This window comes from Oreochromis niloticus, linkage group LG6, assembly GCF_001858045.2.
Source record: "Oreochromis niloticus isolate F11D_XX linkage group LG6, O_niloticus_UMD_NMBU, whole genome shotgun sequence".
NCBI lineage: Eukaryota > Metazoa > Chordata > Actinopteri > Cichliformes > Cichlidae > Oreochromis > Oreochromis niloticus.
This window is the reverse complement of record NC_031971.2, coordinates 40,840,908-40,851,128: the sequence shown is the minus strand read 5'-3', so window position 1 is coordinate 40,851,128 and position 10,221 is coordinate 40,840,908. Positions and strand designations below refer to the sequence as shown.

At 42.5% G+C, this 10,221-nt stretch overlaps 2 protein-coding genes across 2 annotated transcripts in view; both read right to left on the bottom strand.

Annotated features, from left to right (window-relative positions):
* LOC100707400 (high mobility group protein B2) overlaps positions 1-10,221 on the bottom strand; it is a 642,043-nt gene that overhangs the window by 105,178 nt on the left and 526,644 nt on the right. The gene's annotated exons all lie outside the window — the stretch shown is intronic.
* On the bottom strand, positions 1,665-9,802 carry LOC100711963 (zinc-binding protein A33-like). The gene is made up of 3 exons (XM_019360570.2): positions 9,701-9,802; positions 4,169-4,494; positions 1,665-3,927 (listed from the first exon to the last, which is right to left on the bottom strand). The coding sequence occupies exons 2-3, from the start codon at positions 4,483-4,485 to the stop codon at positions 3,075-3,077; spliced, it is 1,170 nt and encodes a 389-aa protein (XP_019216115.1). The 5' UTR covers positions 4,486-4,494; positions 9,701-9,802; the 3' UTR covers positions 1,665-3,074.

The window sequence follows — 10,221 nt, the reverse complement described above, 5'->3', positions numbered from 1 at the left end:
CCAAATCTCACGTGTTGACTTTTTAAAAATTCGACATGGTACATTTTCGATAGCAAAGAGGTGGCTTTCTTTCCTTTCTTTACTGTTTTCGCGCTGTCCTTAGAAAACGCTTAAAACACACACACAAAAACGTGACGACAGTATTTAGAAAAAAGCGTGGCTTATATATATTATCATAACTCTGGATTTACTGGCCTGTAATTAAAATTTAAAAACTTTGAAGTCCGAACTTTCAATGTGGGCTGAAACAGACTCAGTGTGGCTGCAGCTTGTTGCTACGTCAGCTTACATCAGTCATGTGATTTGGAGGTGCAGCGTGTCCGTGGACCACAGAGGGTTAATAACACTCACCTTCCTTCCATTTCCAGAGTGTAACATCCACCCACCTGTGTAAAATCCCAAATTCCCATGGTGTTGTTCAAAATGTGCTCTGGCACAATCATAAACATCGCTTGCTGCTGAAAACAAGAAGAAAGCCTTCCTGCTATGGGCTGAACCATTTGTTAATGGTGGAGGGGGGGGGACACTATCCAATATATTCAGTTTTAGCATTTATATTCACTGTTAACTGTAACTACGCTCAAACTGTTAATGCTATCTTATTTTAATAAACAACACTGTCATATGCAAAACTGGGGTGGCACTTGGGGTCAGTGTTGCCAACTCCTCAGTAAGGAAAATCGCTATTGGCTGTCCTAAAAGTCGCTAGAAGTCGCTAAATGACGTCATCACCTAATTTACATAATTGGTCACGCTAATATAATTGTAACCTATGTTGTTGGAGAGAGAAATAACATCGTGAAAGAGACATAAAGTGAGTAAAAAACGTCCTAAATGCATTTAGAGTTTATTTAGAACTACAAATTAAATTTCTTTTAGCAATTATTGTTTTTTTAATGTCACAATTCCAACCCTGCTCCTTTACCCGGGCTTGGACCGGCAAAAGTGACCCGAAATAGGCACTCTGGTGGAGTTACTTTGTGTTTGTGTGTGTTTATAAGTAGTTTTAAACCTTGTGATCCACAAAACAGCAGAAGAGTAAAAGATTAAAAGAAGAACTGACTGTGTTACAGCACCCGCTGCTTGTTGAGAGTAAAAGCGATACGCGCTTTCACGTCTTTTTTTAGCGACTTTTTATAGAAAAAAAGTCGCTAGGGGGTCTGAAAACTCGCTAAATATAGCGACAAAGTCGCTAAGTTGGCAACACTGCTTGGGGTGGCAAGGGATCATTTTAGGGTGGCACTTGCCACCCCATGCCACCCTTCTAGATCCGCCCCTGGCTAGGAGGGGAGGAAACTCCAAATCCAGAGAAGGTGGAGACTTTAAATAACCAACAACAAGCAAAACATTCTGTGGAGAAACAGCACCACACATTGCATCTTCAGGGTGAGTATACCAAAGCCAAGCTTTGCACCATTAGCTAATAGATCACACTGTCTGTACTCCGGACACTGAAGCTCTGAGCAGCCACATCGCGTCACCAGCTAAATATTAAACTGAGTCTTCCCTCTCATGATGACAGGAGAGTGTGCTTGCTAGCAAAGCTAATGACTGAGGATGTTTTTAAAAAAGTAGATTGATTAAGGTTTTAAACAGACTATAAAATATACAAAAACTTTTATTTAAACACATTTCCCATTTAAAATAATAAAAAAATAAGTGTTGACATTTTTTATGGGTAGTATAACATTTTAATAAATTAAAAATATAAAACTATGAGATTCTTTACTATAAAAACAGACTAATAAACCTGATTACTGTATTACAGTGTTGAACCACACTGAGGGTAAATGTGTCGTCTTTACACATGTAAATACTTTATTTGAAAAATTTCATGTAAATTTAAAGCTACAAATATATTATTTTCTGTACCATAAAAAAAAAAAAAATTTTGTAACAAAATTACAAAATGTTAAAGTTCCACTACTGTAGGATATTTTTCGGTCAGATTATTTGTTTGTTTTGTTTTATTTTTACAGAAATTTACAGATTATTTCCCTTTTTAAACAATGTACTGTAACTGTGAGATCAATGATATGAATGTAGCCGCTAAAACTGGTGTATATAAATCTTCACCTCCAAGTCCGTTCACATACAAGAAGAAGGGGAGTGAGTGGGTCAGCGCTCAGGGCACAGAGACTGTTAGCCTTAAACACACCATTTATTTCCATGGGAACACAGACACAACCAGAATCACAGATACAGTTTAAAATCCCCCTGTACAATAAAAAGAGTGTTCTCAATACGCTAAAAACCCTGCCGGCAGAAATAACTATATACTATCAAAACAAAAGCTACACAAATATTTCCCATATGCTAAATCCCCCCCCCCGTCCCATAATCCCACAGTCCAGCCACACGCGGGCAAATGTTCCTTATCTGAAACAGGAGAGGAATTTCTCTTCCGGGATGGAAACCACGCCGGCCAGAAGACCAAGGAGGGGGCTCCTGTTGCAGACCTGTCTCCTCCTGACAGCGTGTCACCGCACAGTCCCGCCCCACTCCACACCTGCACGGCTTCCCTTGTAGCACCGCCAGATGCAGACAGAGGGACACCCCTGCCCTGGTGTGGATTGCGGGCATCGCCACCCACTGTCGCTGTTCCTGCCGTTGGGACTGGATCGCCGTGTTCCGCTGGCCGATCCGTCGCCGAACGACTCGTGGCACCCCACAGTCAGGCAGCAGGTCCTTCGACACATATACTGGCTTGCATGAGTTTCTTTTTTCTCCTGCTCACCTTTCGTGCGTCGCTCTCTCCGTCTCTGCGCTCACTAACCCCTTTAACAGGTCAGTCTGGCGGCTGATAGGCCGCCTCGGGGAACGCCCCCACCTCACAGGTGCCTACAATTGTCCGCTTAGTCCACAGTGGATTAAAAGAATATTGTGCAACAACACTAAAATACACAATATAAATATGAGGATAAAACCATGCAATATAAATGTCACAATAAAATCATGCAAATAAAATCAACACTATGTACCAACACACAGTCTGATCCAAAACAAAATATACAAACAATTTTCCACTGTGTGACATGAGCACCAAACTCATTGAGTGTTATCAGTGAATGTTCTTAATCCAGACGGTCTTCACACAGAATGAGATTGATAGGAGTGATCAGCAGAGGTGCAGCGTTCTTACCATCATCATTATTACATGGATTCAAGTACGGGTGGAGTTTCTGAGTGAAGGAGCAGCCAGTGAACGAGTAGATCAGAGCTGCAGCATCTACATCATAGAAGGAGACCAGACCCTCCTCATAGTCCACGAACACCCCCACCTTCTCAGGACCAGACTGGAGAGAGACAGCACAAGCTTTGTACTTATTTCCATTTCTCAGACATACAGTCCAGAGACCGTTCTGAGGACTCAGTCTGATTTTTCCCTTCCTGCTGATCGACTCTGTGGCCACTCCCAAACTCCATTTAGTCTTTCCTTTAACCTGAACCTCAAAGTAAAATCTGCCTGAAGAGAAACTCTGCTCTCCTAAAACACAAACACACTGAGAAAATCTCTCTGGGTTGTCCGGAAGTTTCTTCTTCACATCACCATACTTCACTTGTTTTCCATCATCAGACAGGATGAGGTCAGGATTTGCTGTGTCAGGATCCAGAGTCACGTCCACTGCATACTGCTGGACCCTCTTCAGTTCAGCTTCAAACAGCTTCTTCATGTCTTTCCTGAGTGTCTCCACAGCTCTCCCCACGGTCTCCTCATATGATGGTGGACGGACTCTGACCTCTGTCCAGTCCTTGGTGCATAGAGCAGCTTTCAGGGAGGAGAAGCTTTGGAGGAGGTGGAGGTGGTCTTCAGAGTGTGAGAGCTGCTCCACCTCAGAGCTTCTCTCCATCAGCTCAGAGATTTCCTGTTCCAGATCTTTGATGACACCTTCAGCCTGTTTCTCTGTAGTTTCCTGTTTGTCTTCGATCTCCTTTATGAGCTCCTTCAGGCGTCTCTCAGAGCACACAGACACATGTCTGGTCGGTCTTACAGAACAGCTCCAGATGTTTATCGTGCTTCCTACACATCCTGTTTTCCAGGTTCTCCACAGGCTCAATCAGCTGATGTCTTTTCAGACATGTAGCTGTCAGATGAGGCTCCAGGTGAGTCTGACAGTAGGAGGTCAGACACACCAGGCAGGACTTCAGGGCCTTCAGTCTGGTTCCAGTGCAGACGTCACAGGGAATTTCTCCTGGTTTGGCAGCTTGTTGCTCCGAGCTGCTGCTGCTGGCTTTCTGCTGAGCTTCACGTCTGAACTGAGCAACCATCTCAGAGATGAAGGTGTTGATCTTCAGCTGAGGTCTACTGTTGAAAGTCTCCTTACACAGGGGGCATTGACACCTCTCATGAACATCCCAATATTGAGTGATGCACTTTTTGCAGAAGTTGTGTCCACATGATGTGGTGACCGGATCAGTGAACACATCCAGACAGATGGAGCAAAGAAAGCGATCTTCAGACTGCAGATTGCTGTCAGCAGACATGTCTGCACTCTGAAAACAGAAGTATAAAAATGTAAACTTTAATTAAATATATCTGTAAATGGTTTAGAAATATCGAGGAGAAAATACAATTAACATTCAGCCTCTAACACTAGAAATAAAAGATAAAGAACGGAAAGACAGAGGAAGTGACAACGTTCATCTTGTGTGGTTTCAAGAAATTTATTTCTCTATAAGTTTTTTGTAGGAGCCATTTTCTGTGTTGTTACCTTCTGTGAGCCACTAGGGGTCACTGTTTGTGTTTTACAGTATGGTATGTTTTTAAGGTAGACATGTAATTAGCGTCAGGTGTCGTTGATCGGAAGGAGGAAATGGTTTGTGACTCCTGTACTGCTGTGATTTATATTAAATGATGCTGGATCCTGAGAGAACTGATGAACAGCAAATGCAACCGATGGAAAGCGATGCAGGTGTTAAACAGACAGGATAGGTACGGCTGGAGTATTGGACCATCTCAAGTTTCATTCAGTGGAACCACATCACCGCGCCATCGAACTTCTCAGTGGCTTCAAACATAGGCTTAGCTTCTACATTCTGATTATTCATCGTGTGACTGATGGATTATTTCAGCCTCAAGTCCAAACGTCATTGGGACGCTGTGTAAAATGTAGGTGAGGGTAGGAACGTAGATAGACCACTAAATTGAAAGCTTTGCTTTCATGCTCAGCTCTTTTCCATCACAACAGATTGGTACAGCATCTGCATCACTGCAGACGCTGCTCCAATCCATCTGTCAAACTCATGTTCCCCTTACTCGAGCACAAGACCCTGAGATACTTGGTCACAATCTGATTAAGCCAACAGAACCAGACCTCCATGCAATGTTGCAGAGACATGTCAACCAGGACAGCCCTTCAACATTCAGAGCTTTCAGGAATTCAGCGCCTATTTCATCCATTCCAGGGGCCCTGCCACTGAGCAGTGGTTTAACTACATTGGTGACCTCACCCACAGTGATAGGCGAGTCACAGACCGTATGCCCAGACTCTGTTTGCATAGCAGAAGATGTGAATGTGGGATTGAGGAGGTTCTCAAAGTGTTCCTTCCACTGCTTGGCCATATCTTTGGTTGAGGTCAGCAGCGTCCCATCACCACTGTAAATAGTGTGTCTATATCACTGCTTCCCTCTCCTGGCTCATCTGGGATTCAGCCAGAATCACTTTAAGGCCAACCTAAAGTCTTGTTCCACGGTCTCCCTGAGCAACTCCCACACCTGAGCTTTTGTATAAGCCACTGCTACTGTTGCACGTTGCTGGTTCTGCTGGTACCTGTCAGGTGCTTCTGGAATCCCACAGGCTGACCAAGCCTCATAAGACTCCTTTAAGGTGACGGCTCCCTTCACCTCCTGTGTTCTGGGACAACTGCCACGACACTCGCCAACAAAAGTCCAATCACAAAATACCACTCAGGTCCAACGTGAGCACTGAAGACCCCCAGCAGAACAGTCCCTAGGTGGAGCACTCTCCAGCTCCCAGCCAGTGATTCCAAGAAGCCTGGGTACTCTGAACTGTTATTTGGTGCATGGGCACAAACAACAGTCAGGACTCATTCCCAACTGGCAGGCAAAGGGAACCAACCCTCTCGTTCACTGGGAATAACACCAACGTACAGTCTGAGCTATGCATTCAGGTGAGCCATGCTATATCTAGTTGGCATTTCTTGACCTTATGCACCAGCTCTGGCTCCTACCCCACCAGAAATGGTCACTACAAGGGCCACAAGCCAATTTTTGAAGCCAAGACTTCCACCTCTGGCTGCTGCCTGATCCACAGAGCACCAAACCCTTATGGCCCCTCCTGTGGGTGGGTGCACAGGAAGATGGACCCACGTAGTGTCTTTGGGTGGAGCCCGGCTAAGCCCCTTGGACTAAGCTCCAGGTATCCTTTGATATCTTACGTACCAGCCACCTGAAGTTTCAAAATGCTGTTAAAATGGCTAAAGCGGCTTTTTTTTCTGAAATTATTGAGACTAATGGCTATAATCCTCGAACACTGTTTAAAATCTTTAATTCAGTGGTCAATCCCTATCATGAAATGCTGACGGTGTCTTCTCCAGCTCTCTGCGAACAATTTTGTAATTACTTCACAGATAAAATGTTATCTCTCAAGTCTTCACACCCTTTAGTTGTGAGCCCCGCTTTCACCCCTGGATGTTGATCAACTTTTCATGAGTTTGAGCCGGTGTTACTCACTGCCCTTAAGCAAATAGTTGAACAACTGAAAAATACAAATTCTGTACATGATATTCTCCCATCACACATTATCAAGAATGGTTTTGATGCAATTGGGCCCAGTATTTTAACTCTCACAAATTCTTCATTGCTTTCCGGCCATGTTCCGTCAGCCTTTAAACACGCTGTAGTGCAGCCTGTTCTCAAAAAAAGGAACCTTGATCATAATGACTTTGGAGATCGGCCTGTAGTTCACAAACTCCCGTTCCTGTCCAAAATCTTGGAGAAGAGAGTTCTCTCGCAACTCCAGGCCCAACTGGATGCGAACAACATCAAAGATAAATTCCAGTCTGGCTTTAAACCACGTCATAGCACTGAAACAGCTCTGCTGATAGTCCTTAATGATCCACTAATTGCCGATTCAGGTCGTTCTGCGGTCTTAGGCTTACTGGACTTGTCCTCAGCCTTTGATATGGTGGACCATAATATTCTACTAATGAGGTTAGAACATACAGTTGGTATTAGAGGTGACGCCCTTAACTGGTTTAAATCATATCTTTCGAGCAGGTACTGGGTACCTATTCTTCTTCTGTTGCATCCTTCTGCTGTGGCGTGCCTCAAGGCTTTGTGTTGGGCCCAATGTTATTCTCACTGTATATGCTACCTCTAAACTTAATCTTTGAAAAATACAACAGGTAATTTCATTGCTATGATGATGATATACAAATTTACTTCCAGCTAACTGACGATGTTGCTCTGTCACTGCACTGCTTCCTAGAGTGCATGAGAGAAGTCAAAGAATGGCTTTTGGGCAACTCTCTTATCTTAAATGAAAAGAAAACCAAAATGGTGGTGTTTGACAGTCATTTCCCCCGGGGCCAGCTAGTTGATACCTTTGGATCCCTTGCCACTTTTCTCTCTGACGCTGTTAGTAATCTAGGTGTGCTGCTGGATAGCTCTTTCAAATTTGACAAACAAGTGACTTCTGTAGTCAAATCTAGCTTCTACCAACTGCATCTTATTTCTAAGGCTAAGCATTACGTACCACATAAGGATCTTGAAAAGCTTATTCATGCCTTTGTGACCTCTAGATTGGATTACTGTAATTCCCTTTACTTTGGTCTCCATGCTGCTCTTCTCCATAGATTACAGCTTGTCCAAAATGCCGCAGCACGCCTTCTGACTGGAACCAGAAGGTTTACCTCTATCACCCCTGTCCCTGCTGATCTGCACTGGCTTCCCATCAAATACCACATCGAATTTAAAATATTGCTGCTTACCTTCAAAATTATACATAATACAGCACCTAGCTATCTTGTCGAACTTCTTAGACCATACACCCCTGGGAGAGCCCTCAGATCATCTGACCAATTACTCTTGGTTCAGCCTAGATTTTGGCTTAAGGCCAGAGGTGACCGTGCGTTTGCACTGGTTGCACCTAACCTGTGGAACAACCTTCCCATTGCTATTCGCGCGTCTGACTCCATCCAATTATTTAAATCACATTTAAAAACTTACTTATTTATCTTGCTTTCCCGGTTAGTTAACGCCTGTATTTTGTACTCAATTCCAATTTTCTTTCTATATATCTTCGTCTACTTAAAACCTGTGTGTGTTTTAGCAAGTTTGAGTGGATATTCACTTTTATTCTTGTGTAATTAGTGCCATTGACCTGTTAGCATATTCAGTACTTTGTTAATGGTCTTAAATTTTAATGTTTTAACCTGCTGTTTTATTGTGAAGCACTTTGGTATACCGTTGGTTTTTAAATGTGCTATATAAATAAAGTTGTATTGTATTGTAAAGCCTGGCCACCAGACCTCAGCTAAAAGCTCACAAAACCATTTACAAACAGCTAAAACTGCAAACAATTAAAAAGCAGGAAAACTGATTCTGTGAAAAGATGTAAACACAAAGTATGATTCCCTCACTTGTCCGACAGCATGTAGACAAACAATGTCTCTGCCAAAAGGACAGATTACAAAACTGCAAGTTTCATCATGTGAAAGAAGACCAAAATACGTTTCAGGTTTGAGAAACATTAACATGAATCCTGTCTTACTTCCAAAAATCCACTGTCATAAAACCACATTTCCCACAAACTTCCATCTCCCAGTGCGCTTCAAAAACAGTTTCCAGTTAAATCTCTATTTTCTTCATTATTTTCTTGTTTATGCACAGATGCATTACACACCAGTCTACTGTTGTGTACAGTGTGGCTGTCCGCGTTTACATTTTTTTGTTTTGCAAAAATGACCTCTAACAAGAAAGCCTAATTTCTGCTATTTAATACGTAAGGATTTTTAGTTTTTACAGATGGTGCCAAATTGCAAATCACACTCTGCTGAATCACCTGCTAATTATCTTCACAGTATTCATTCACTCTGTCTTTAGGGACTTGCTAGCTTAGCTTAGCTTGTAACATTCCCTCTCTCTGACACCAGCAGCGCTGTGGTTTACTCCTGGCTGCAGGCCTGTAGAGCTCTCACTTCGGGAAGCTGCCGGTGTTCATTAAACTCAGTATCGATAACCAGCTATAAGTAGGAATAAAACCAATAACTCTGTGTGTTTGCCTCTGACGACTTGGACATGCAAACAGCATGATGTGTTAGGATGTGGGACAGGTGTAACATGCGAGAGCACATCAAAAGTCTCTTTCATGCCTACATCTGATACCAAGCTCATCTTCTAACCTTCATATTTTAACATTTGTGAATGTAGTATGACAGGGTTATCTCAGGTCATGATTCTCAGTTTTAACCACCACCAATGCCATTTTTTGTTTCTTAATTAATTAATTAATTTTAAAAAATTACTTTAATGGAAAATGTAACAATAAAGTTTAGTGGTGTCACTTTCTTAGACTACAGCTAATTTTTAAAGTAAGACAGCGAGGCTGTCGTCTGTGAGTCTCTTCAACTCCTGTTTTTACAAAGAAAAGCACATTTTAAAGGAGACTTTTTAAATTTTGCACTTTTAACTTGAACTAATTTGTTGAACACAGTAACTCTGATCAGCTGCACTCGCCTGTATTTGAGTTCGTTGATGTTCTCCAGACTGCAGCTCTACTGTTTCTCACTAACTTATACTTTCATTTCAGGAATGTGATGTTGAATCTTTGTTGTTCCGCCTCTTCCTGCAGATTCTTTTTCTTCTCCTTTTATGTTTAACAGCAGCTTGCATCCAAAAATGTTGCATTACTGCCATCTCCTGGCTTTTAATCTTACTTCACTCCTGAAACCTCAGATCCTCTTGATGAAACCAGTATTTCTCAAAAAAACGAAAAACCACCCCTTTCCCTTCACCATGACTTAACTTATTAACCACTTGTTCAAACGTAAGTTCCCTTCCACCACTCATTTCAACCCTCATCACCCTCCTGTGACTTGCATACTTCCTACAACTAAGAAGCACATGCTCAACCGTCTCCATAGTATTGCACCCATCACACAACCCAGTCGGATGTTTCCCTATCCTAAAAAGAGTACCATTTAAAAAGCAGTGGCCTGTTTGTATTCTACTTATAATAACCTCCTCCTGTCTCTTTA